The sequence below is a fragment of the Colletotrichum fioriniae genome (assembly GCF_027942845.1).
Source record: "Colletotrichum fioriniae strain IMI 355084 chromosome Unknown scaffold_10, whole genome shotgun sequence".
In the NCBI taxonomy this organism is placed as follows: Eukaryota; Fungi; Ascomycota; class Sordariomycetes; order Glomerellales; family Glomerellaceae; genus Colletotrichum; species Colletotrichum fioriniae.
Window position 1 is genome coordinate 430,376 of NW_027076846.1, and position 26,987 is coordinate 457,362.

At 50.8% G+C, this 26,987-nt stretch overlaps 6 protein-coding genes and 1 non-coding gene across 7 annotated transcripts; 3 read left to right on the forward strand and 4 right to left on the reverse strand.

Moving 5' to 3' along the window:
* Nucleotides 1-902: 902 nt before the first annotated feature.
* On the forward strand, nucleotides 903-1,822 carry N0V96_008169 (uncharacterized protein; the record flags this gene model as incomplete). The annotated part of the gene is made up of 2 exons (XM_065758245.1): nucleotides 903-991; nucleotides 1,126-1,822. The coding sequence occupies 2 exons, from the start codon at nucleotides 903-905 to the stop codon at nucleotides 1,820-1,822; spliced, it is 786 nt and encodes a 261-aa protein (XP_065613000.1).
* Nucleotides 1,823-2,446: 624 nt separating this feature from the next.
* On the forward strand, nucleotides 2,447-2,532 carry N0V96_008170. Its single transcript has one exon. It is a non-coding gene; the product is annotated as a tRNA-Glu (tRNA).
* A 794-nt stretch (nucleotides 2,533-3,326) lies between these two features.
* Nucleotides 3,327-4,276, forward strand: N0V96_008171 (uncharacterized protein; the record flags this gene model as incomplete). The annotated part of the gene is made up of 2 exons (XM_053193774.2): nucleotides 3,327-3,978; nucleotides 4,041-4,276. The coding sequence occupies 2 exons, from the start codon at nucleotides 3,327-3,329 to the stop codon at nucleotides 4,274-4,276; spliced, it is 888 nt and encodes a 295-aa protein (XP_053048719.2).
* Nucleotides 4,277-4,625: 349 nt separating this feature from the next.
* On the reverse strand, nucleotides 4,626-5,540 carry N0V96_008172 (uncharacterized protein; the record flags this gene model as incomplete). Its single annotated transcript, XM_053193773.1, has 2 exons — nucleotides 4,626-4,709; nucleotides 4,767-5,540. The coding sequence occupies 2 exons, from the start codon at nucleotides 5,538-5,540 to the stop codon at nucleotides 4,626-4,628; spliced, it is 858 nt and encodes a 285-aa protein (XP_053048718.1).
* Nucleotides 5,541-10,834: 5,294 nt separating this feature from the next.
* SEO1_4 (MFS transporter (Seo1)) lies at nucleotides 10,835-12,538 on the reverse strand (the record flags this gene model as incomplete). The annotated part of the gene is made up of 4 exons (XM_053193772.2): nucleotides 10,835-10,943; nucleotides 11,002-11,908; nucleotides 11,967-12,251; nucleotides 12,385-12,538. Coding segments are annotated over 4 exons (1,455 nt in total), but the record flags the coding sequence as incomplete, so codon positions are not given.
* A 1,178-nt stretch (nucleotides 12,539-13,716) lies between these two features.
* N0V96_008174 (uncharacterized protein) lies at nucleotides 13,717-14,127 on the reverse strand (the record flags this gene model as incomplete). Its single annotated transcript, XM_053193771.2, has 1 exon — nucleotides 13,717-14,127. One exon carries the CDS (start codon nucleotides 14,125-14,127, stop codon nucleotides 13,717-13,719), a length of 411 nt encoding a protein of 136 aa, XP_053048716.1.
* Nucleotides 14,128-20,617: 6,490 nt separating this feature from the next.
* N0V96_008175 (uncharacterized protein) lies at nucleotides 20,618-21,663 on the reverse strand (the record flags this gene model as incomplete). The annotated part of the gene is made up of 2 exons (XM_053193770.1): nucleotides 20,618-20,790; nucleotides 20,856-21,663. 2 exons carry the CDS (start codon nucleotides 21,661-21,663, stop codon nucleotides 20,618-20,620), a joined length of 981 nt encoding a protein of 326 aa, XP_053048715.1.
* Nucleotides 21,664-26,987: the final 5,324 nt, after the last annotated feature.

Here is a 26,987-nt window from a genome sequence, read left to right on the forward strand (position 1 = left end):
TGTTTGGGGTTTCGGACGACAATATTGCTTACTCTACGTTAGCGCTGCAGCTCGACATAGGGTTCCGAGCGAAGTTAAGATGCAGTTAAGAACGTGAGACTGTTACGATAGTACACTTAGGATTAGGCGTGGCGGAGTCGAATGTAACTGTGGTGCATCTGGTGATAACGGAATCAGATACTGCATGCGTCAATGAGTCCAAACAAGAGCTTAAAATGGAGGAAGAGAATGACCAACTTGCTCTCGAATGTCTGTTGGCCAGAATGAATTGCCAAAATCAAAAGACCTAGACTGGAAAAGAAGGTGATTTGAAATGCTGACAAGCACGTTGGGCGACAGCCCACTAGTATGGTTTTCTATGGCTTGTTGCCTGGTCATATTTCTTGTTCGCAATGTTCTCTGGCCAAAAGTCCTAGACTCGCAAGAGCCTCCTACTCTGCGGCCAAAGATACCTCTCATAGGCCATTTGATTGATCTTATCCAGATGGGATACAAGCAGCACGTCAAGAACCAGTAAGTCTTGAGCCATTCAACTTAATAGTTCAAGACGTGATTGATTTGGACGGGCAGCTCTGGGGCAACTATATGTGACCTGACAAAATACTAGCGAGAAGTTCAACATGACGGCATACTCGTTGCCTATCCTCGGAAGCAAGCTTTACGTCGCATCTTCACCACAACTGGCATCGTCCATCTTTCAGAAGCGGACCCTTAGTTTCGAACCCCTAATTGACACATTTGTTCGCACTTTGGTAGGCATGGAGGGCCATGGGATGGAGTTGTGGACGAATCCGGAGTTTCGTACCACCATCTTCAAAGTTCTTTATAAAGGGCTATCTGGGCCTTCATTAACCGATCTGGCCAGATTAGGGGTCACCAATTTAGCCAACTCTCTCAACGAAATGTCCCTCGACCAGTTCGGGCCGAGAGACTTGTACTGCTGGACCCGCGAGACAGTGTCTAGGGCCATCATGGGAGGCTTCTACGGGAAGTTGAGTCCTTGGGAGAACACCGCGATAATGCAGAGCTTCTGGTAACCATATTCTATACTTATACCTGTTCCGGCCTCGCCACGCTACAGGCGCGTGTACCTTGGCCAAAGCCAGGCTAATTCTCAACGCGCAGGATCTATCACGATGATATGTACAGACTCTTTCCAGGAATTGCTCCCTCCGTCATCGCATCCAAGGCATTCAAAGCGAGAACAGAGGTCATTGAAGCCCTGGAGGCGTACATCAGGCGCGAGGAGGATTTTGGTGCCGAAGTTCCTCAGTTCACTCGGGACAGATTTGCTGCAGAACGAAAATTCGAAATGTCGATGCACAACAGCGCCAAGATTGAGATTCTCCTCGCCACTGCCCTCGCCAATATTTCCACGCTGACCTTCTGGCTTCTATCCAACATTTACAGCCAGCCAGATCTTTTGGCTCATATTCGAACCGAGCTTCTCAGTGCCGCAGTTACCACCAATCGAACTGATCAGAATCACGTCGAGATGACGCTTCATCTGGGGAAAATCAAAGAGCACTGCCCACTTCTACTGTCTTGTGCGCAAGAGACGGAGCGACACAACATCGTGGACAACATTACGCGAACGGTGATGACAGACACGACGATATCGGACGGTGGCCGCTCGTACCTCCTCAAGAAAGGGAACAACGTCCAGATGCCGCTTAGCATTCTACATAGCGATGCCAAGGTATGGGGCGCCAACCCAGAAAGCTGGCAAGGTGACAGGTTTCTGAACCTGGGCTACAATGCATCATCACCACCTGGTTTCCTCCCATTTGGAGGTGGCAAGCATGTTTGGTACGTGGATTGAATTCTTGTAGTGGATGATTTATACTGACCGTGCATCCATGTGAAAGCCCCGGTCGTCACCTTGCAAACGGGCTTCTTCTTGGCATTGCTGCACAGATGATACTCAGTATTGACTTGGTACGTACTGGTGGTGGACCCGTTCGGGTTCCAAAAGCGCAAGTTCCTTGGGCAACGACTGGTATAGGGAGACCGGAGCCCGGACCAGATTTGAAAGTCAAGATCTGTAGGCGGAAGGATTGGAGCCATGTGAAGTGGTCTGTTGTGCATTGAGATGCAAGATTCGACCAAGCCTACGATTTGACCTACGCTGGTTTGATACCAGCTTAAATTGGTGGGCGTGGGAGTATCAACTCCATGTCTTGTGTGTTTGGCTATGGCAGCACCGAGTACCTACAAATAGCAGGATGCTTTTCTTTCATGCTTTGCCAACCTTCATAGTCATAAGATGTTTTCGCCGGACCATGGTGACACGGAAGGGCAGTATACTTGAATTACATGAGTTGCGACTTCGTGTATCATAACTTTGCGGAGCCGTTAGGGTAGTCGAATTGGCTGCGTCTCCGCTGTGGATACGCACAATGGTAATTGACTATGACCTGAATACTGGCAGCAATTTTCATCGACATCCGATATGGTGTAGTGGCCAACATGATGCCCTCTCATCTTACGAGAGGTTAGGCATAGCCCCGAGTTCGATTCTCGGTTTCGGAAATCAGTAGGACTCGGCTTGGGTGTCCAGACTTTTGTTTTTCGCGGTAACACTCATTTCATATCTCATTATCCATCCATGGTTGCTCTCGATAAGTGACACTTTACTTCCTTGGCTGGATCGACAGAGTTCTCTGGTTATGTGTAAGTTGTGGGTGAAATTATTTGCCCATAACCAATACTACGAGTATTTATCATATCTAATACACAAGTTACGTTATGGTTGCGAAGTTGCAAGTTCAAATCAACGGCTGATTCACGTTGGAGTAGGTACTGTTTGAGAAATAAATTAAATGTCGCTAGTGGTGTACTGGATAGTCGGGCATTTGATCTAAATCCCGTGAAGCTGACTCTCCCGCCACCGAGCGGTGCATACCCCGCGGGATTGACGCATGCATTTCGGCACGGCAGCAATTCGGATCGCGGAATGTCGGCGATTGGAAATCAAATGGCCCCACTATCGATGCCGAGCCCGGGAGTGGGTCTCGGACACTGCGAGAAACGGCTTAGAAATCCTGAATGACTAATGGCCACTGCCGCGGGTTCATGGTGATGCAATCATCCAGTCGTCTCATTTTCGCGCCCCGTCACGCCCTACAAGTCCTCCTTTTAAACTCCCGTCTCCTGACCCCCGCACGGCATTGTGTAATTCAACATCAGTCCTGCATTTGAAGTACATATAAGGTATTATTATGAGCACAATCCTACGACGAACTTCAATACTCACATCATCTGTCAAAATCAGCCCAAAAACCAACATCATTCCCCGCATCACCCACAATAGACCCCTCGCCACAATGACTACCGGCAACTTCCGCTATCTGGATCCCGCGACTTTGGAGGTCAGCAAGCCCTGGGCAAAGGTCGACACAGACGTGACCTCTTTCAGCCGACTCGAGCGCCGCCGCTCAGTGGTCAACATCCGCGACTCAACGGAAGAGTTCGGGACCGACGTCTCTGGGTTTGCCGTGTACAACTCCCCCGCCAAGGAGAAGGACTTCAACGACGACGAGGCAGTGCGGAGCGGCTACTATGCTGAAGTAGAGGCACTCCTGAGGGAGAAGTTGCCCGGCGTGAAGAAGGTTGTGATTTTCGACCACACGATTCGGAGGAGGGAGAAGAGCAGCCCGAGACAGCCGGTGCAGCAGGTGCATGTCGACCAGACGCCCGGCGCGGCGGAAGCGCGCGTGAGGAGGCATGTTCCGGGAGCCGAGGCGGATGAGCTGGTCAATGGACGGTACCAGATTATCAACGTCTGGAGACCGATTGGACACCCGGCGAGTGACTTCCCGCTTGCGGTGATTGACTGGCGGACGACGGAGCCCAAAGATCTGATCGCTGTGGATCTGTTGTATCCCAGGAGGACGGATACTGACGACGATGATCGGGGCAAGGAGGTGCTTCCGGACCCGGCTTTGGCGCGGTCGACGGAGAACTACGATGTCAAGGGTAAGTGTGGCCCTGGTCGTGGCAGAGTCTCAAGCACGTTCATTTTGCTAACATCGATGCAGGCGAGACTTTCTCTGTTGCACCAAGCGACAAGCACAAGCTGTATTATGCCAAAGATATGACCCCTGACGAAGCCATGTTCATCAAGTGCTTCGACTCAAGGAGCCAAGGGCGGCCTGGCGGCAAGCCGGGACGGGCCGATTACACGCCTCACACGGCCTTCATTGACCCCAACACCCCCACAGATGCAAAGGGAAGACAAAGCATAGAGGTTAGATGCTTGGTGTTTTATGAGTAAAGACAATTGATCAGAGAACAAACGCCTATGTCATTGTACTTCGATCAGGGCCTGTTACCTGCAAAATGAAGAAAATGAGGATATGCTATTATGAGCTATGAATACTACAAATCAGAGCATTCACAATGATCGGACACTGAATGATGTGAAATGATGGTACATCTTGACATTGAGATTATGTATTGAGATTATCTAGCGAGCGTGGTTGTGTGCATATACTTTAAAGTGGACAAGGGGTATCTAAGTATGCTGGTGGCATATATACAGCGAACGGCGTAGTTGTAGGAGCAACAACAAAGCGATATTCGACATGAGTTCAAGCGCCCAATCAGGCTGATGAGGGGCACGATCAAGTGGACTGGTAGACGGCAACATAGGCGGTCTCCATCATGCTTCCCCAGCCGCCAATGGTAGAGCCATCCGGGTTTCCGGGCTGTAAGCAGTCAGTCAAACCATCCTTGAACAAGCTTGTATAATGGCATCAACTTACCCAGTTACCGCCGACGGCAACATTCAAAATAAAGAACAACGGCGCGCGAGCCAACGTGTTCCAGATACCTTCACTTCCGATCCTGGCGCCGCTGATCTGGTGAAACTGCTGCCCGTCACGGAACCAGGTAATCGTCTCCGTCTGCCAGTTGCCAGACCGACGATCAATCTGCAGGCGCCAAGTGTGCCACCCCTGATCCGGGATGCCAATGTTACCACCGATGCCGTTGGGCTCGTTGCACGCGCCGCCGGGGAGGACATCGCAGTGGACGGTCCCGTACCCCGTCAGCTGTCCGTTAACCGTCTCGAGGATATCAAGCTCGCCGCAGCGAGGCCAGCTGACGCCGTTGCGGATGGCGTCGCCGAGGATCCAAAATGCGGGCCAGATGCCCTTCTTGTTGGCGATGGCGTTGTCGCCGAAGCGGATCTGGGCCTCGGCGACGGTGAGGCGGCCGGCGGCGGGGGTGAAGACGTAGCGGGACTCGATGCGGCCCGAGGTCCAGGCGCCGTTGCCGTCCTTTTGGGGCACGATTTGGACGGTGCCGCCACCTGAGATTTGGAGGTTGGAGCGGGAGGTTGTGTATTCCTGGATCTCGTTGTTAACGTGGAGGTTGGTGATGATGTTCCAGTTACCGCCGTTGATGGGGTCGCCCGAGGCGCCGGGGAAGCTGTCTTGCCAGAGGCGGGTGAGGCCGGAGTAGTTTGGAGAGTCCCAGGCCCGGGTGGCGGCCGGGAGGAGGAGGAGGAGGGTTGAGAGGATGGAGGTTGAGTACATTGTTGCGATGATGCAAAGCTCTAGGAGCTAAGGAACGTAGTTGGTGTTCTGGATGTCTGGTCTTGCAAAGATGGCTTCAATGAGTGAATAGAGTTTGAAGCAAACTACTTATCCAAAGTGAAACTGAAAGGACTGTGACGAAGAAGGTTTATAAGAGAGAGAAGAGAGAGAGACTGTAGCTATTCGAAAAGGAAAGGCATGTCTTGGTGAGGGGCACAAGATCACGATGGTGGATGTCGTCGGGGAGGAAGGTCGCACGAGGAGCGGGTTGAAGACCATGGGGACAGAACGGGAAGCATTCATCATGGGACTTGCTGTATATATACAATAGGAAAAAGGCCAAGTGAGAGTCTGCAGATGTAACATTGAACGATGCGTGCCGCGTTGGCCATGGGCCAAGGGTTCTCCTCTGCCCAGTCCTTGGAACAAAGAAGGGCCACCTCAGCGGCGGGAGCAACCCGCATGTCGAATCTAGACTTGCATTTTGCAAGGCGTAGTGGTACTGTGCTGTAGTCACCGCCGCCCGGTGGGCTACGGGGAGGAGAGTTGTCCTTTTTTTCCTTCTTGTTTAATGACAAGAGTCCCCGAGTCTCAGAGCTGCGTCCAATCTTCAGCAGAGAACGGAGGTCTCAAGGAGGGTGGATGGTAGTCTGGTTCATATATGCTTACCCCCTGTGCTCTCTCCGTCGTCTAGTGTTGCACAGGGCAGGTTAAATCGGACTTGGGTGGTCCGGTCTAGAATATCAGATGGCACATGTACGTCCCCGCTACTCACCTCAAAGACCGTGCCCCAAGCCCACGAGAATGGGTGCACCACGCGGTGTAAGAGCGATGGACGGAGGAAGCGTGCTCCTCTGAGACATGGTCCGCCGCGGGACACACGTCCACATCCTCGGTGGCTCCAATATCTCGGACGGTGGTGACCCCCTTGCGCTGTAATCACGGCCCGGCCAGTCTGTCAATCGTGGATTCGCGGTTGGCACGGCCAATATTCCGAGATGAGGCGGGCGCATAAGCGGAGCGTAGAGACTTTGTGGCTGGCTTGACAAACGTGCATACATGTAGTTTGGCAAAAAAGAAAGATTAAGGCTCTTCAAGGGTGGCCAATAGAAGTCGAGAAGAGCCGACTGTGCAGAGGATGTCCCTGTTGTGGGAAACACCGGGAGGACTGGGGTGGCTTTTGGGCCCCCAAGTGTCCTCTCGGGAGAGGCTTCGTTTCATCTCGGGCATCTGCCAATCGGCGACAGAAGATGGCAAGGCTTTAAAAGCGCCCCGCGAGCGGAAAGAAGGGGGGACCACGGGGATATCGAGGGATCGGTACCAGCGGCGCGGCCCAAAGGCCTGTGGTTGGTTGCGGCTCGAACAAACTGACCCTGGTGACGGCCACGCGGGAAGTGGCATTCGGCCGCCCTCCCTGGTCCATGGAAGAGGAAACCCCCCAGGGATCCGCAGTTGATCCCAAGGTCTGGGCCTGCTTCGCTTCGGCAGACCTTTGATATTGTCATATTGAAATCCCTTCTCGTCTACAGTCTTGGGGTCTTGGGAGGTGGATCCCGTTGCCAAGCGGGATATTGTTTTCGTCACGTCCAGTGATTTTGCAGAAGGACCCCAAGACTGAAGGAGAGACATCAGGCGAGAGATATTGGTGACCTTTGTGCGACGGAGACCAGTGAGGATGTGTAAGAATGGCGGTACCTGAACTCCACCGAGCTAACGGCAGTTGTGCAAACCAGTCTAGTAAGCTGCAAGATCTAGACACCTGCACTGTGCACGATAATTGTTGCCCCCCTTCTACTTCTTGTCATGTTTGGCGCAATAACCCAAGTGCTTGGTGTTGGAAAAGGTGACGTTGCAGACCCCAAAAAGACTGCACGAGGTAGCAGATGTGGACAGCTGCGCTTTTGACAGGTTCAGTGTCTTAGCCAGTCACTCTCCTCTCGGGGAAAGGGGGAAGATGGGGTTCTTGTGGGCATAACTCGTTCTGCACCTGACATTACATGTGTCCAAACAAGGCCAGTTTCAGGGAACCCATCAATCAGCCAGCCCAAAGTATTCTCTTCTGACTGGCTATTCGTCCAAGTTGGGGGATTAAAAGGGCATGTGAAAAACGCTCGATGGCACCTTGCCAACACGGCTTTAGTGCGGGTGAGGCGCCTAAGCCAATGCGAATAACTCCCTAGGTTGGATGCGATTCGGAGTCTGATTGGTCAGGGTTAAAAGTGCAAGGGGGGACCGTGATCCTGAAGGGGAAATCTCTCTTGGTGTGGTGAAAGTGTGTGGATGAGTGGATTGGACTGGACGCGTGCGTGGCATTGACATGGGGTTGCAATAGAAGGAAAGAAAAAAAATAAAGGGATGGAAGAATCTGACGATTGGAACAATTCAGACATATCGCGTCATGGGGAAAACCTCATGATTCATGTAGTCGCCTTCTCATTACTTAAGGGCATCTTGCTTCATGACAGTGCAAGTCAGCAGCTCTCGGTCACTGGGCCGGCACTTGGTGGACCTCCCGACCCGTAAGCCGGCACTAACCCCACAATTCCCCGCGGTCTTGAGATTCGGTGCTGGCGGTATCACTTCGGCGCGATCGTCTTAGTAAGTGGTCATGCGACCAGGTCACGTTCTCAAGGTGAAAAGAGAGGTAAATCAGTATGCGTAGAACATCCTTGCGCTTATCACGCCTCTGCCTCCATCTGCTGCGGACGATGAGATATTACGGTTTTTCGCGGTGATCAATTTTCTCCAAGATCTTTGCCTACTTTAGGTCACGGCGTTGTGGGACATGTCTGGAAGTTGATCGCGGGCTCGCAAACCGCAATATGTCTCATGTTGACTTGCTCACTGATATCGTAAACCATAGAGAAAGTACGACTTGATCCCAATGGCGTTCGCGATGCGATGTCTACCGTTATTTAGTTCCTTCATCTGGGCTAAGCGAAGACAACAACGAATTCAAAGTTAAGACAAACCGGTGTAAATGATTCATTATGAAGGGAAGGGGTTTCTTGTGCATTTCAGCCCTTATCCAGGGTTGAGTTAATGGACTCTCGCATTTTTGATTTACCTCAATGAGACAATAATGCAATGGGGGTACAGTATGGGAAATAACGGATGCACTGGACACCTCAAAATGGCCAGATCAATGAGTTTCCGATGATTCCACTTGACTGTCTCCAGAACACGACCGAAGATGATCTTTCAGGTAATATATTGGATTCGTTCTACCTACCGGAAATGTGTCTTGCCTAGAGAGAAAGGGAGCTTGCTAATATATTGCGTGTACTAGACCTCATTTCTCTTACTCGGATCATGTTGATCGAAGCTGCTGTTGAGCCATACCGCACTATCCTATCACAGATGAAGAGCAAAACTCACCCCTCGAACCAAAATGCAATCAAAAACAATTGCGTCAAGAACTGCATTCCGAGCGGGATTGGATCTCTGGTCCTGGCGGGCATGACGGAGAATTTCAACATCTGGGATCCTCGGCTACCATTCAACTTTACAGGGCACTTGAAGCTAATTGTGGACCATCTCGCTGGAATCAAAATTACTATTCCGCAAGGATGCGGGAACTGTCTCAAGATATTTTCAGATGAGTTGACAAATGTACGCAGCGTGATGACAGCAGCCATCAAGTGCATAGCTCCCCTCTCAAAGGACCAGCAGACGCATCTCGAAAAACGGGGCTCTCAACTTAGATTGAGAGTAGATAACGTCATGCATAAGGGCACTATAAACATATGGTACGGACCTAACAGCTGAGTCGTTTAGAGTCCTGATTTCTCTATGTTCAAAGGGGGAGGAAGGTATCACATGTAATTACACACTTCTATTACCACACACGTTCGTCGTTGGGCTTTCGTCTATCTAAGGTACCTATTCAAGGTCAATCATGACCGTTTCCATTCCCTGGCACTTGCTTGCCCTAGTAAGGGCTTTGAAAAACATTGTCGTATGGAGATTTTATAGTCCTTCCAACTTGTTACAAATTGGGCAATAAGTTGAGGAAGTAGGAAATGGACCCGGCGTTCGTACATTGATTCTGGAGGCCAAATAAAAGACCACATGTGATGTTCAACAACTGTGTCATTGAGACCACGTGACCTCGGGAAGGCGTAGAGGAGTTGACGCCATCACGACCGTTCTACACGTTAGTACCTCCCCTATGAATGGGCTATCGCTTGCCACAGATTTTCTGTAACTTGCAATTAACAAAGAAAAAAGTATATGTTCGCGGCGTACTGAAAAATACGCAGAGAAACAAATATTCAAAGGTCTAAAAGACAAAAGAGTTCACCCCCTGGGTGCTGAACTGGGGGCTACATCTCCGGTGCTCATGCTGGGATTCGAACTCGGATACTCGCATGCGCTAAGCCTGTCGTCGAGTAGGCTGGTTGGCGAAGATAATTGATGTTGACCATTAACCATTCCACCACCACGCCACAGTTTGACCTGACCCCTGGCCTAGGGGGCGCCTGCTGTGCTGGTGACAGGAATTGCGTTGAAGGGGTATATGAAGGCTTGTTGTGTATTCTGGTGGTAAAAAAAGGCTATCGGATGAAGGTTTGTGGTGTGGCTGGGTGAACCTGAGGAAGGCGCGGCGTTGGTGATGTGGATAGTGGCTGCCCTAGCAACCTTTGCGGTTTATTCACCAGCCATACGCTCAACAGTCTTGGGGTCTAGTCTTGAGTAATCGAATGGAAAGCACGCAAACAAGCCAAATATCACAGTAAACCTCTTTGAATACCTTGACCTCGACATCCCTGGGTGACCTCTTGTTGCAGTCAAGCCCGACGGTTTGATAGTGAATAGCGAAGTCCCATTTCTGACCCAAGGTCTTGACATCCTTGTTATCTACTTTACCTATGTATACTTATTAACTTCCTCGATGCCAACTAGCGTTACACGTGCAGGAATGATAATCAATGCCAATAATGATGCACCGTTGATGGCAAGACAGCAGCCATGGCCGAGGAGACTTATACGATGTGAAGGGAGAAAAGGGCAATCCAATTACGACGTTCGAACGAAATACCGCCCAGTGAAACCAACACACTCTTGTATTCAGTGCTAGTGTCGAACTCACGAAAAGCACGGTCTCCAGCGTTGTTCGCATGGATGATGATAATTACTCCGTGTTGAAGGTCTAGTTGCCCAGTCAGAGAGTACCAAATATTGAAGTGTATATATATGGTACTATGGGTGGTGTCATTGTACTATCGTTTCTTTTATCTAATCAATGGTACGTCCGATCAGTGTCGTGCTATGGACTCTTCTGAAGTGTTGACCACTGCCGTCACTTCGGCGGTCGTAGTCTTCCCGGTAGCCTCCGTAGGAGCATCAACATAGCTACCATCGTGGCTGCTGCCGCTCTCGAGCTGCGCATGCTTCGCTTTCCTGTAACGCACGTGTTAGACTTTCCATTATACTGAAGTTGTACGTGAGAAAAGCTTACTCTTTGCGTTTGATATAAATATCGAGAATGTGCGTCGCAACGATGAGCGCAACAGCACACCCCAGACAGAAAGAGAACCCCTTAGGATAGCTTGGAGACTCGACAGTCGGGAATGTCAACAAAGGTGTCCAGGCTGTTGATGACTGGGCAATGATGGTGATCATGACGAGGGTGAATGACCGCTGTTCCGGGGAGTCTCGTAGAATGGTGTTGACCCAGCCGTGCAGGACACTAGAGAGTGCGTTGGACCAGTACATCGTCGAGAAGGCGAACCACTTGGCACCCTCAGGTACATCCCAGACGACGAGCATGATCAAGCCCGTGACATTCCACAACGAGGAAAAGGTAATAGCCCATGCGGGGCCAAGTACCAAGTCAGAAAGGAAGCAAGCCACGATGTTGTATAGGATTCCCAAGGCTGGCGCAATTGTTCCCATCTCATTGACTTGTGCCGGGCTATAGCGACTCAAGCTCTTAATCCAAAGCAAGAAGCTGCCTGTGCTCTTATGGATACCGGCGTTCCAAAACAGCACATCGACAAGCACAACAGTCCAGAACTGCGGGCTGAGGAAGATCTGCTTGAGATGTCCTAGCTTGAACTTGCCGCGGGTGACGTGCCCGCCACGTTCCAGGCGAGATTTTGCAATCTTGATGTCGTGGTCATTGAGAATCCAGCGGTTCGGTTGCTCCACAGTGCCTGGAAGGAGGAAGTATCCGAGAATGCCGACTGGGATAGTGATGATTGCGCAGATGATGTACATCCAACGCCATCCAGCCATCCCGTTGACGCCTTCGAGGCGGTGCGATGCCCCAGCTGCAATGAGGCCTGCTGTCAAGGTTCCGAGGTTCAGTCCGGTGTAGAAGATACCGCCTCGTCGTGCGATTTCGTGTCCGCGATACCAGGAGCCTGTATTGAGATCAGCACTTGACTTCTCTCGTCAAAAGAGGCTGGTGATAAGTTCTACCGAATACGTAGTGCATGGCGGGGAAGAAGGCTGCTTCGAAGAAGCCCACCATGAACCGGTACGCCGCCAGTTCTCCGAAAGAGTGTGCTCGATATTGCAGCAGGGTGAAGAGTCCCCAAAGGATATCCATGGCGGGGATAGTCCAGTACATGGGGATGTAGGTGAACAGGAACATGAAGGGCACCATGCCAACAACTGCGCCGACTGTGTACATTGTCTGGAGTTCGACGAGCTCATTGCCCTTGAAGCCCAGCTCCTCCTTCATTCCTCCGACGTAGGCATTGTCTTTTTTGTATCAGTATGATGTTGCCAAGTAGAGACGGAGGATATCAACGGTCGTGACATACTCAAGTTTGCTTGGTCTGTGGGTAGGTGTTAGTAGACTAACGATCAATGGAGGGGGAGCATATCGTCATACCAATATACTTGACCCAGTATGCCAGAACTGCATAGGGTACGACAATGAGATCGAGTTTGATGATGAACTTGCGCTCTTCGGGAGTGTCGTCGTCCGAATACCACTGGATCTTCCACCACTTCTTCCTGGGGACGGTATTGTCTGCGGTCGCCATCGTTGACAGACTCCTATGAGCGGACTCTCGTGTCAAGGTGTCTTCGAGCTGACTCTCAGGGTGGAAAGAATCAAGTTGAGAGCTGGAAACTCTATTCCTAAGTCACCCAAGTCCCCGGGTCTGGTTGATAGATATTAGCAAATTCTTGCCGGCCGCGAACCCCTTGCCGGGCAAAATCCAACCTCACTATCGATTGCGCCAGAGCATCTCGGACTTGTGCCATGCGAACTACCCATCAAGTATACCTGGATTTGTGGGAAGTGTCCCGCCCGCCGAGCATTCCCGGAAGTCGGGGAGCATCCGACATCGCCAAAATGAACTCTGTTACGAGGGGGCCCCGTGGTTGGAGTGGTTGCATATGAAAAGACCCTGCCGGGAGTTGGCCGACATCCTGAGCATGGCGCGGGGGTCTGCCCAAAGAATGGGATGCGCGTGGGGCGCGTGGCTGGCAGGAGGGTGTGGTGTGTCCAGACTCAATAACCTTAGCTCGAGTCGGCCCAATGTCGTATGGATTATTAAGTATGCCGATGCCAACTTGCTCTAGGGAGGAAAATACAGCCGACAGCTGAATCTTTCGAGGGATTTCAAGTGGTAATTGCGGAGTATCCGCTGCAGTTGTCCCTTGTCTGCGCCGTTTACCGGCAAGCCAGTAATGACGTGCTTGGTGGTCTTGATGGTGTTAGATGTGAGCCCGCGTAATCAAGTCATTGGTCTCATACCTTACCTGATGATGACAACCTACACTCTGCACGCCAAGTACGACCATCTCAATTGTCTTCTGGTTCTGAATTAGCTAGATCTTGTGTGCGAAAAGAGTCGTCTTTCTGGAAAGTGAGCTCAGGAAACGCCTTTGTTGCCTCTATGACAGAACAGCAATCTTTACATGTGTGAGTGCATCACCTAATTTTCATCGCCGAAGCCAGCCGTCTCTCAAGGCTATTGTATGATGTTGGATAAGCTTCGATGTAAGATAGCAACACAACCGAAAACCAAAGTCGGGGCATTTCACCTGCGATGAAGTGGAGATCTCAGCCAACTTACATCCCCGCTTCACCGGTACGGGTCGGCTTGATTGACATTGGCACTCGGAAGGGGCCGTGGTCCAAGACGCGACGTAAATGTCTGATCTCCATGAATTAAGCTATACTTCTGTTGCGCTACATGTAGAACACATGTACCTAAGCTTGACGTTTGGCCTCGACCTCCAGCTCAATCAACATTCCTGGAAGGGCCAAGTGAGGCACAGCAATGGCTGTCCAGATAGGTCGATGATCGGGGATCCGTGCCTTTAAACCCTGAACGATAAAATCGAAAGAGGTCCGGATATCGCAAGAATATGACCTCAGTGAGTAGACGTCTTCCCATCCCCGGAGGCCCGCTGCCTTGAGGACAATGTCGACGTTCTCGATCGCTAGCTCAACCTGTCTTTTGGTGTCGTTCGCGTCGAGCGCTCCCGTCTCCGGATCCCAACCACCTTGTCCAGCGCACTTGACGATGCCGTTCCCAAGGTCCACAGACTGTGAGTAGTGGCAGGCTTCGCCATAGATCTTGCCAGCGCCAGGAGGGGTGTTGAACTTGATTGAAGACATGTTTCCAGCTGTGTATGTGGCGGGGATTCTGTGAGAAACACGTGACAATCAGTATCCAACCTTACGAATGCCAATCCGCAAAGAGATTGAAACCTTGTTGGCTATGAGTAATAGATAATCTTACGCTTGAATATTATACTGGAGGGTTTGCTCCTACTGTTGACTGAGAATGGAGATGTGGGTCTTGGAGTTCAAATCTGTTGGGTTCTTGGGGCAATTTCAGGTGATGTATAATATGTGGAAAAGCAACTGTGTTTTGGCGCTGAGGAATATTAAACATTGTCAAATGTTCCTTCGATGACGCAGCGACGTCAGGCATTTAAGTAGGTCTTTGCTAAAGTCTCAATGCCATCCTCATTCATCGGGTGTTTGGAGAAGGGGTCACCGACTTGGAGAAGTTGCCGACGAAGTGGGTCGGGGGCTTTGTTTCCTCAGAATGTTCGATCCATGGGCAGTGGAGATTGTGGGGAGTCCGCGTACCATCATGATGTGCTGTTGCAACCTGACATCAATTGTACCTTGGCGATTTTTGCTCTTCGACGGAATGAATGGGTCCTTCTTGTGTCAAAGCCCGGTTGAAGGCTCATTTTTGAGATGGAGAGTATGATTTGGTTCATTGTGGAGTTACTGGAGACTCGCTCTGAAACTCAGCCAAGATGTCAAGAGTTTTCCCCAAACGTGTTGCAAATGCCTTTGTCTCGATCCCCTGCAAGACACTCCCCCAGAATTTCAAAGTCGACCAAGACAAAGTTTCTGCGTCGGGATCAATTGGCAACTCTTCAAACTCTGGCAAAGACGATGTGGCCATACCGAGTAATTTGACTGCACGTTGATATGCTTCATCTGATCGATTGATCAATAAAAGGGGCCACACAAGATCAAGTGATGCTCTGGTAAACGAGCTAGAACTCACCTTCTTTCACAGAAGATGCAGCAGCAGTATACTTTTCAAGCCACTTGCTAAGGAACACGGCAGATTCGAATACCCACAAAACAGTCTCCAGTCCCCATGAGCTTGCGTGTTGACGGACGTAGTGCGGAAGGCCGGTACTTGCAGGCTCTTCCAGAAACTCAAGACAGTGCTCAATGCATTGTAGTAAAGACCCAGCAAGTGGTTCCTTAATTTTTGGTTCAATCGCCTTGAGTGATGCTACCAGTTGTGATGGATCTGCCGCATAGTTTAGATCCAATGGGCAAACAGCTCGAAGATGTAGGAGAACAGCGAGACTGTAGTTGGACAGTGCTTTCCACACAATTGGCGAGTGTGTCATCGAAGACATTTGAAGCTGCAAAATACCAATGATTTTACCCAACGTCACTCTGCGAGGTTGTGTGGGTTAGAAATTATACAGTCGGTATCCAATGCCTCCTACTCACATGAGTCGAGTATGCTCCAAAGATAGAGCCTCTGACGCTATCCCAAGCATACATGCATCTTTGTCCTGTCTAACGCGTAATATGATGAAAGACAGCAAAACAAGATGGACATCGGGTGGAAGTGTGCTCAATATCGACTCAGAATCAGAAGTGCAACTGTCAGCTTCGTCGTCATGATCATGGGCCAAGACATTGAACAGAGATACTACATCCCCAATATGAGGATGCCCTCGAGATTGCTCTCCTCCTTCGCTTGTAAGTTCAAGAGGGAGTAGTGAGCTTAACGAACACTTGAAGGCGCGTTGCAAGTCATCTGATTGTGTTGGAACAGAAAAGCCTAACAAGAAGCCGTCTATGATAAGGCCACAGAGCATGATAGTATGACTGCGTTGAAAAGTTCTAGTCGAGTTTGCATCAGAATCGACAGACTGCTGGTCTGTAGGGGCATGGAATCTCGAGAGCCTAGAGTAGAAGGAGTTTGTAATAGCACAGATCTCAAGTTCTTGGACAACACCAACAGGCTGTGACACTTTAAGAAACTCAGCGAGTAAGTGGTAGGCGACGAGGGTGTCAAAGGGGGTCCGAACTCTGCCAGCCGTTAAGATACGCCCGCTAGCCGCCTAATCGGGAATGTTCTGAATTGCTAGACTTACTGCGAAGGCTTCTCTGTCAAGCTACCCATACACGAGGTCCATTCTTGAAATGCGACTCGTCTGCTCGTTGTGAAAAGGGACATGGCGTTGTGAGATTCGTAAAGATACAACGCTCCTAATGCATACAACGCGGACTTTGTGACTAAGTCGAGTTCGTGTATCTGAGCGTCGTTGTGAAATAGCGGAACTCTGCTGTTCTTGATGTAAGATGTGAGGTATCGAGCGCATGCCCGCTCGGATGGTGGCACGAAATCCGGATATTCATGGTGGTCACTGGACCGAAATCCTTGAATTTGGTGCGTTCCTTGTGTCATCGAGCCTTCTTTGACCACAGGATGTTTAGAGTTAAAGTAGACCGTACATGCATTGCAAGAGCACACCAAACAGGCGACTTACCAGTCATATGGGCTTGCCTGTCCCGCCTGGCAGTATCTTGAGCTGACAGAGGCACGCAGTGATCTGATGCATTGTTTAGCCTTTCCTCTGAGAGTGAGTCCCTCGTCTCGTTGAGGCTGTGTCTTTGCGTGCGGCCTAAATCGTCTGCTATCTGCTGCAGTCCACTGGTGCGGAAGAAATTTTCAAAGTCGGCCAGGACATGCTTCTCCGGTTGCGATTCTAAATATGAGGGCCCTGGACAGAAGGGACTCAGCTTCGAGGATAAACATATGGCTTTGCACTTGTCTAATTACCTAGATCCGCGTATTCAGGAGGCAGGGGTAAGGTTGCTTCGGGCGTCGAGATAGGCTCTTGAGCGAACTGATTTGCTGTAGGGCTCACCCGTCTCTGTTCCAAAGCCGCAGGCGAAAATGAGCTAAAATTTCGCTCTTCCGCTATGCTGAACAAAGAAGCCCGATCCTGCGAATTGCAATCTCTTCGAGTAGGACGCACGCAGTCACGCGAGCCAGGGGTGTTGATGTTTGCATCAGAAGTGGCATTTTGCCCCTGGTGATATGGAGATATCCGCCTGTGCCGCCGAAGTAAATCTTGTCTGTAAAATGAAAGGCCACACTCGCAATTATACGGCTTTTCATTTGTGTCTTGAAACCTCTCTTGCTATTAGCACCGTACTCCCTCCATGGCCGAGCCTAAGCAGCCAGGCATATCACATTGACCCGATAATGGAGCAAATAGCGGATAAACTTACGTATGCGCCTATGCCTCTGCAGATGCTCGTGCTTTCGGAAACTTCTGTTGCAGAAAGAGCAAACGTACTGTCCTGGAACTGCTTCCGTCATTGGGCTACGGGCATGGGATTGGGTTCTCGGGGATGTCGGTGTCTTCTCCAAAATCAGAGATAATTAAGACTGTACGAAGAGTGGATTGGCTTCTAGCCTGGGTCGTACCTGAGTCATTCACCAGCGGAGTGACATCAAGTAGCAAGTGAAAACGGAATTTCTCCAACGCCTCGGGCTTTGCCACCTCGGGCTTTGGAGACTGGTGGGTTTGAAGCTGAAAGCACCATCGTCTTGTCTGCACGCGGGCAACAATGTCACAGCATTTCGCAAGGCATATAGATCGCGACTTTGGGCCGTCGCCTTGAGTAATCGTTTCGATGGCAATACAAGGCTTCGATAGAAGATCCTTTACGATGCCAATGCCTCCTGTTAAGTCGGCCTGCACGTCTTGGTTAGCAATAAAGTACCATATCGTATCTAAACAATTGCCTTCCTCTAACCCATTCGTCAATAGCAGAGGGTCTCGTGTACGATGTAGTGGTGAGAACCCGTGTAGCCGAGTAAGCAGTTCTATGCCCAAAACGAACATGCCAACACAGCGAACGTCTACTGATAGCGAGTAGTGCATCAAGAGGGGAGACGCATGCACGTTCACTGCTAGCCGACGAGGCTTGAAGTCGAGAGGCAAAGCAGTAATCTCGACTTCAGAGCTCTCTGGGCAGGTTTTGACGAGCACAACACCCCGTGCCCAAGAAACGAGTCTAGGTAATGGCTCTGCATCTACCATTGGCCAAGAGACATTCCCCGGGCTTCTTCCTCCACTGTTCAATGGGGATTTCGCAGCTTTCGAGTTCGACAACATCTTTCAAGACGACTCAGATGCAGATCTAGACAGTTTCTTCGTCGATGTCTTTAGTATCCCCTCGTTTCCACGTGTTGGCCTCTGCCACACTCCATCGGTTCCGCCCATACCATCTCACTATTTGCACACGAGCGAGTACCAGTCAACTACAGCCGCGTAAGTGCCTCTTTGCCCTGGTCTCTCATACGTTTTTTTGCAAATCATCTAGGGCAGGCAACTCATTATGAGACTAGACTTGAAGCTTATTACCGCCTCTTACATCCTGTGTTTCCTCTGCTTCCACCACCTGTTGAATTCGAGCAACTACCATCCTTGCCATTATCTTCATCCCCTCTCATCCTGGCGCTTCGGGCTCTTTTGGTTCATATACATCAAGAAGATGGAGGACATGAATCCATCGAAATGGACGTACGTCTCGGAGCCCGAGATAGCGCTTCATCTTCACTCGCTCAACATGCGACTGAGACTGTTGAAAGTGTTGCATCGGGTGTTGTCCCAGTGCAATCGTTACAGGCTTCGAGATTTCACCCAAATGTCCCCATAGAAGCCGAGGCACCCTTGGCATGTTGCGCGTTGAGTCTCTACCAGTACCTTCATTGTGGAAATTTCCAAAAGATGGCAGCCCTTGCCAACACAGGGCTCAATCTTTCGACGCGAATGTTGGAAAGCCACAACGCGCCGGCCCCCGCTCAATTCGCTGAGTCCATTCGTAGAGCATGGTGGATGAGTGTAAGTCTTGAGAGGGTAAACAAATTCGATTGTCATGCAGAGCTGAAATTGAGCTCGCAAATATCTAGTACCTTTGTCGATGCAACGCTTCGATTGTGAGCTGTACGGTAAAGTGATGATGCTACTCAATGCCTCTGAGTCAACTTGTCAAGGCTAACTGCCAGTTTTGCTAGCCATTCGACGAGCCTATCGATAGCAGCAGCTTAAACACACCATATCCCTCAAACAGGGACGGGCCAGAGGTAACCTTCAAGTATCATCGTCAAATTTGTGTCGTTTTCTGACCGCCTCATCGTATGATAGGTTTGGATTCAATACATCCGAGCCGAAGAAGCCCTCGTTGCAGCCACTTTGATGCTTGCAGCCTTGCTTAAAGGGTTCAACTCCGAGACGATCGCGTCGTCTTTCAACCGGAATATTAGAACTCTTGACGCTGTTATCACACATCAGTTGGATCAACTCAACTTGCGCCAGGTTCAGCAGCGGGACGAATCAGCGATGATAGACAATCCTGAGTCAAAACTTACCATTTGCCTCCGCCTCACAACCCGAGCTAGACTAATGAGGTATGCATGGCAGCAAGGAACACTCGGTATTTCTCATATGACTGATCAATAGTCGCAGTGCACGTATCAAGCTACATAGATATCGTGCTTTTATGGACCACCCACAGATACTGAGAAAATTTGAATCAGTGCCCCCTTCGGATTCTTCAATTCGTCTGGCACAAGGTATACCTGGCAACAGTGATATCTCTGAAAAGGCTGCCCTGGTATTCCCTTTTTCAAGCACTCATTCGCACAAGGTTTGTCTTGAATCTGCTACAGCTATTGCTGAGGGACTGGAGACCCTCGCAGGCGTGGGAAGTTACAGTAAGTGAATACACCTTCATGCCAGGTTCATCTCTTGTGGATGACCTATTGACATTGTCCAGCAACACCAGCGGCATGCTCGGCTAATCTGGCTGGCTTTACCTTGATGATGATATCGCATTTTCAGGCCTCGGCGAACGCAGCGGGTCCTGCGGCTCCGGCAGGATTTGGCGTGCAACACCAGTGCATGGCACAGTTGAAGGTCGCGATCAACGCACTGAACAGATTTTCGAACGCATTCGGTTTCGTTAAGGCTCTCAAAGGTATGGGACTTTTCACATTTCTATCTGCGATGGAACGGATACTATTCTAAGATAAGTATACAACATCAGTACTAACTCATTGAAAAGGCCAGCTTGTGACTGCCGCCGTGGCTTGCGATCTTTATGATGCCACTTCTAGCCATTACGATAGATTATAAGTCTCATAGTAGCGCGAGATTTGGATGGTGTGTGGCATTATTAGGCTTCATGAACTACATCATCCTTCTGGGTTTCACCTGGTGCTGCAACGACACAAGTGCAAGCTCAAGCAACCACAATACAGACCCAGGAACGCATCTCACAATATTACATGTGATGGGCAACCTGATTCAGGCATTCACGGCGATCATTAATCTGAGACAGTAGATGATGACAATTGCCCACAGGGCTTTGAATTCTAGATACACACGCTTTTTTGGAATGTACAAGAATGAAGAATATCTACAAGTAAACAAGCCTATGTTTAGAGTGCCCTTTTCACTGAATATAGGGCACGTATGATCTCTCAACTCGGGACAAAAGGTGCCCGATCAGATCTCGCGATATTTTTTGTTCGCGCTCAAGAGCTCTGAATGTCAGAGGTGGCGTACTTGCAGTAAGTAGAGGGACCGCTGGAGATCTCAGTGGGCTCGTTGCCGGGGGTGGTGCCCTTGAACTCAGTGCAGACCTCCTTGACGCTCTTGGCGACGATGTTGGTGAAGGTGGCAGTGTCACCGTAGTTGGAGTTGATGCCTGTGAGCGAGACATGTTAGCACTGCTGTAAATAAGGGGAGCAGATTCAAGTGTGATAGACTTACCAGCAAGGAGCTTTCCAGAGGAGGCGTTGATGTTGTCGAGGATGACGTGGCGCTCGTACATGGACTTGCAGTTGCCGCAGCTGCGGTACAGCTTGCCGAAGGTTTCGACGGTGAATCCGCTGACGGAGAGAGTACCGGCGCCGTTGTGCTGGAGAACCTTGTCCTCGGCCCCGAAGGCGCCACCAGAGGTGATGGTGGTGGTCTCTCCGGCATCCTGGGTCTTGATGGTGAAGGCGTCCTCGCAGACGGCGGACCACCAGACGTTGTCGAGAGTGCAGCCACCGTTGCAGTGGACGCCCTCAATCTGGTTGGGTCCGATAATGACGTTGGAGAGCTTGGCGCCCTTCTCGAGGATGAAGACGGCGTCAGAGTCACCGCCCTCGGCCTGACCAGTGCAGGAGACACCGCGGTCGAAAGCCTTCATGCCACCATCGAAGGAGGCGCCGGCGGCGACGGTCTGGGCAGCCTTGAGGACTGAAGTGCCGGAGGAGGCGGGGAGGCCGGCGGCGGCGGTGCCGTTGCTGGCGCGGATCTCGAACTGGCTGTTGGTGCCGTTACCGGGCGCGCCGGGGGCGGAGGTGATGATGGAGCCGGGGTGACGGGTCTTAGTGGAGTGCTTGGTCTTCTTGGCTGCCTTGGAGGACTTGGTCTTGGTAGGCTTCTCGGCGCGGGCGGCGTGGTGGAGGAAGTCGAAGTAGCCGCGCTCAGCGTGGGCGATGGCGTTGCCCTGAGCGGCGCCGTTGGCAGCGGGGGCGGCGGTGATGCCGAGCACGAGGGTGCTGAGGGCAATGGCGAAAGAGTACTTCATTGTGAATGTGGTTGTGTGGATTGTTGTAGGGTTTGGTGTCAGAAAAGGCGAGGTTGAAGATAGAGAGAGAATAAAGGCTTGTCTACTTGAGAGAATGAAGAAATAGTTCAAGCCTGCTTGAAAGAGTGTAGTGAACAAAGAAGTCAGAAAGGTTGATGAGGTGAAAGTAATGAGAACAGAACCAGCTCTTGGCCGGACATCTCGAGGTTACTTATATCGAGTGAGATGTCTGGGGTGGAACGAATTCTTTCTGCCCAGGCCCATATCTAAGTCTACCTTGGAGTTACACTACTACCGAACACCCTCGTGGGCCCAGAGGCTCGTCCAGACTACTTCGGTAGTGTATTCGACGAGGCCCAATCCTGCTTCAACAAATGCCAAGACTAGGTGCTCCATCTCCTCCGCAGTGAATACAGCATCAATCAACAGGCGACGCGGAGGAAATGAAAGCGTCGATGCAGGTAGTGAAGATCGCACTAGAGCCACAGAATCCACCAGGTTTCGTAAAGTGGGCTCACGTAGAGCAGAATCCTGTGCTGCCAACGGCGCCAACGTCGTGCGTGTGATGTGCATGTGTAGGCTTGTCAAGTTTGGGTGACATTCCATGTTCATGGAGTTACCATCGGGAGCCCGTCTCCATCGTGGGAACGGAGCCAACGCCCGAGTTTGGACATGGACTCATCCCAACTTGATTGTCCGCGCGCAGGTCGTTGCCCAAAGAAGGCAGCAGAACCTCGAGTGACAGTCTCTTGTGGTATCGAATGGCTCGACTGGGGACCCCGGGTTCCTGACTAGCCAGGCCCGCCCTTTAATTCGATCTTTCTTGGCCCGGAAGCTTGAACACAGACGAATCCCAGGTCTGGAATAAAGTGATCGTCCAGATGGGTGGACTCGAAGAGCCCCTGGCAGCAGCTGCTAAGCCACGCGCCCACACCAACATGAGAGGCTCCTCGCATTCCCTCTCACGTTCTCACCCAAAGTCACCACTCAGCTTCACACATGCACGCACCATCACGCCTCTCAAGCAACCACACACACATCCACACTCGGGATTTCTTGCTGCCCACTTCCCCTGTTAGACATCTGGGGGGGCCCCAACCCAACTTCTCAATGTCGAACTTGCCCCTTGCAGGACGTTTCGAAACAGTCGTGTCCAGCGCCAACTTCTCCAAGGGGTTGACAAGTCAGCCAAGCCAACCACCGCGAAGTTGTCTATCTTGACAACTCCACCATCTCCAGTTTTCCAAAGCAATGCCAAGACTTTCTCAGACGAAAAAACTTCAAGATGCCCATATTCCCATATTGCTCTTCCCGTGTCAGGACGTAGAGCTGGCGCGGTCGCGCGGGCGAAAGAGCGAGAAAGGAGATGGGCAAGGGCCTTGGCGGGACAGAATGGACGGTCAATCTACGGGATATTGATGGCGATGACGATATCCGAACGGGTAGAGCAACATGGACGCTTCCCCTGCTTTTCGCTCGCCCGCTGATGTCTGATGTGGGCATGCTATCACCTCGCAGGTTGGTCGCCAAGTGTTCTCTTTCGGCGTTGTCGACGCTCTTGCTTGTTCACGTTGCATCAAGCTGGCGCGACGTCGGCCTCTTCGGATCAGATGATATAGAGTCTCAGTTATTGAGAATCCCATCCGATATCTGTCTCTGATCGTCGGTTGAGCTGGAGATGCATAACAACTTTGTTCTTAGGCTGGCTCCGTATTGAACCGCGGCATTGGTAAATCGTATCATGAAAACTCGAGAATCAGTGCGGGAGGGAACTATATGTCATCGGATATATGCCAAGGATAGCCTTGCAAAGACACGCTGCAGGTCAATACCGGTGATGCAGCCGCATATATTGGCCCCTATTATGGGGGATATGTGATGTGATGGTGAAGCCACTCGCTGGCCTTCGGGGGGAACGGCCCTAGGACCGTGCGGTTTGCAGAGAAGAAAAGAATCCCATCCAAACAGACAAGTACTTCGTATGATGCAGTCGTCTCACACACTCTCTGATTGACCCAGCTGTCGGTAACTTGGGCGCTTGGTACTGATTTAGCTGTGAAGTTTTTGCCTGCCGGTGGGCTATCGGAGTATCTCACCCACCCTTCCGGAGTCCGAGCCCTTTGGTGAGCAGAGGGTCATTTACAAGAGACCGGACGTGTCCCGGCCGCTTTGAGCCAGGTGGGGGCCGCGCCAACCTGGTCAGTCAGTGCTCACAGTTTGCCTCTGGCGTCTGTTGCCCATGGCTGTGGTTTTCTGCCGTGTTTTCTGTTCAGCAGACTGAGCAAAGCCTGTGGCTTCCCGCTTGTCGAGAATAAAGAGTTTGGGTCGAGGTGGCTGCCTCCGCATTGCAACGTCAGCCCCCATATCGTTTTCGGATGCCCAGCAGAATCGAATTCATCTGATGTGATGATTCGTGGAACGTCGAATAATCCAAGGGAACGCTGATCACGGAGTGGTCTGGCCTTTGTTAAAGATGTCTTGGACAGAGAGCTTTCAATGCCGTCTCGGGATCATCATGTCGCCACAGCCTAGGATTGCAGCCTTCGCGCTTGTTAATACTGACTAAGACAGGCAGGAGTCGCGGGGCGAGGTGCGACATCAATCCTGTGCATCAGGCTTCATGCGATGATAGATAGGCCTTATGGAGTGACGGAGGACCTCCGAGAGTGCCAAAGACTAAATGATTCAGATCTAGAAAGCCAGCACTGTATCTTGGCCGTTGTGGGCGACTTGTTTGCGCCAGGAAGATTGCGATCACCCTGCAGCTCACGCGCCCCTGATGCCCCATAGGCCATGTCGCACTACCCGCCCGAATGTCGCGCGACGAACAAGAATAGAAGCGGTATGAAAAATTCGGTATCGATCTAAATGTTAGATGCTTGGCAGGTTTTTAGCGGCTCCTCGGACGTTGTAGCTCGCCGATTATGAAGGCGTCACCCGCTGCAAGGTACGGGTTTCCTTAGTGTCTGATCTATTGCAGATGCGTTCTAGGTTTAATCATCAGAACATCTCGAACATGTACATATGTCCTTTCGCAGGACGCCAGATTCAGCAAGCTGGGCCCAAAGAGCATCTCTGCTAACATGACGTACCTTGGCGCCGAGGCTCGCCAGTTGGAACGAAACATCATGAGGAAATAGGGGCAGAAAATCCTGCGCTTTGCCTGTACCACAGTGCTGGCGACTGGGTAACTAGGTTTGCCCTGAGTGCCACTTACTAAATCTCTGTGAGGGCAATTGACTCAAGCTCATTCTTCCCGAAACTCTGTCACTTAACAAACCAGGAGAGCCATTAAGAACCGGTCCTCGGGGCCAAGACTGGTTGGTGCGTGTTGCCGTCTCTCGAAACAAGAGAAAACTCAATTCGAGTCTTTCAGAGTGTCGAACATGCGGCCAGCCTTCAAAGCTGCGCGAAAGTCAATACCAGAGTCAATGCCGCGAAGGCAGCCTGCGTTGCATGGCCGTTTGTGGATCGATCAACTTTCGCGACTGACTGTTAAGAAGGGGCCAATTGGAGATATTCCCGACCATCGCAGCTAGTTTCTAGTTGAGCGACGATCTTTAGAAAACAGATCTTCCGTCATTAAGGACTTGTTTTAACTTTACAGAAAATCGGAGAATGATCACCAGCTATGGATACATGCACCAGCCACCAAGTCGCTGCCCCAGTGATGTGGGAGGCTGCAGCATCCGAACGAGTTGAGAACAAGATACCCTATAGTCTCGCATTCGCCCCGACAGCACTTTCATTTCTCGGCAGGGAGAGGTATTCGTACACCTTCAAATTTTTGATGGGATGAACAGTCCAGGCTCTCTGGATGTCTTTCGCTTGCGTTACTGATAAGCCATTTGGCGACCGTGGGAAATGAGAAGGAGTGAGCCGAGTCAATTGCGAGTTTGCGACTTACGCATCCCCCAATATCCACGTCATCCCCCGACCCCGTCTCGGTCTGACTTGGTTATTACCGCGAACCTTCCTCCGGGCTGCCCGGTTTACCCCGCCGCTGCTCCGTGTTCATTCACCTTGAATCGTTTTCTCTGCCTGTCAGGCCGCTACGGATGTCTGCGCCTCAGTTCCGGACAAATTCTGCTCTTCTCCGGCAAGGTTTCGGAACTTGTTTGCTGCTGTTGTTGCAAGAGCGACGCCACTAATTGCGGGCAGCACGTTTAACAGCTGTTGGTATCATGAAACCCCTGCGAGGCCGCAGCTCTGGTACAACAATCGTTGCAAGCAACTGCATGACAGCTTAAATGTGGAGCACTAGAAAACAAGAATCTGCGATTCTAAGTCTTTGAGTGCATGGAGAAAGCTAAGATCGAACAACTTGCGAAAGCACTTCAAACCTAGTACTGCATATGACCCCAGCGCATAATGCAAGGAGATTGTTTCTATGTTCCCTTCAATGAGCAGCTTCAATTCAACTCATACCGATGGTCATCAAATGAGCATCGGACGTCGTGTGAATGTACTCACATGTAATTGACTGTTTGGAATCATGGCGGGCTCGCTCCACCACCAAGCTTGCCTATGGCAACTCCGTGCTCGATGTGTAGCTAGCAGAACGAGCCAGACGCGGCAATTGAATAAGAAAACGAGTATTTGATCATTTAACTTAGAATTTAATTGAACCATGGGAGATACGCACCAGCTTAGACGAGGTCTATTTGCATTTACAGCATGTGCCGAGATAGTGAGCATTTGTGCCATTCGTGACTATGCAGCTCGTCTGAAAGAGCTTTTGCGCAAGCAGATCACACGTCCATTCTTTCCTCTTCACCAATTGTGGCAATATCAATATCTCGTGTTGTTCTCCCAATTTTGGTACTTTTCTTGGCAGCTTAAGCCTCTATGTCGCGATGAGATGTAGTCAAACGAAGCCAAGGTCCTCAACACCAAGCCGGCTAAAACGGCCGGTTAGGTCGGCAAACCCGCCATCATGATGGACCACCAGAACCACCAATGTGGGAACGATCCCAGCCTAAGCTTAATCAAAAGTTTATCCCCTCTGTTGTCAATCTTATTTTGACTTGAGAATTGCTCATCTGCGTCTTGGCATACATCGTTGCCCGTCGCCGCGTTTTCGGGAGCGATCTCCGCTAGCTCTCGGAGGATTGGGAAAGCGCCACAATATCAGGATCGCTGTCGTAGACCTGCATCTCATCCACGCGCCCAGAATGTTTTGGGAGTCCGCCGATTGGCTATAAGATGATTCTGAGGTATGAAGTGCGGTTTTCGCTGTGTCATTTGTCCCCGAAGACACGTAAAGTCTTGGCAAAGTCACCGGAGGGAAGCAAAATGTCTTCGGATACAGGGAAACGCAGGAA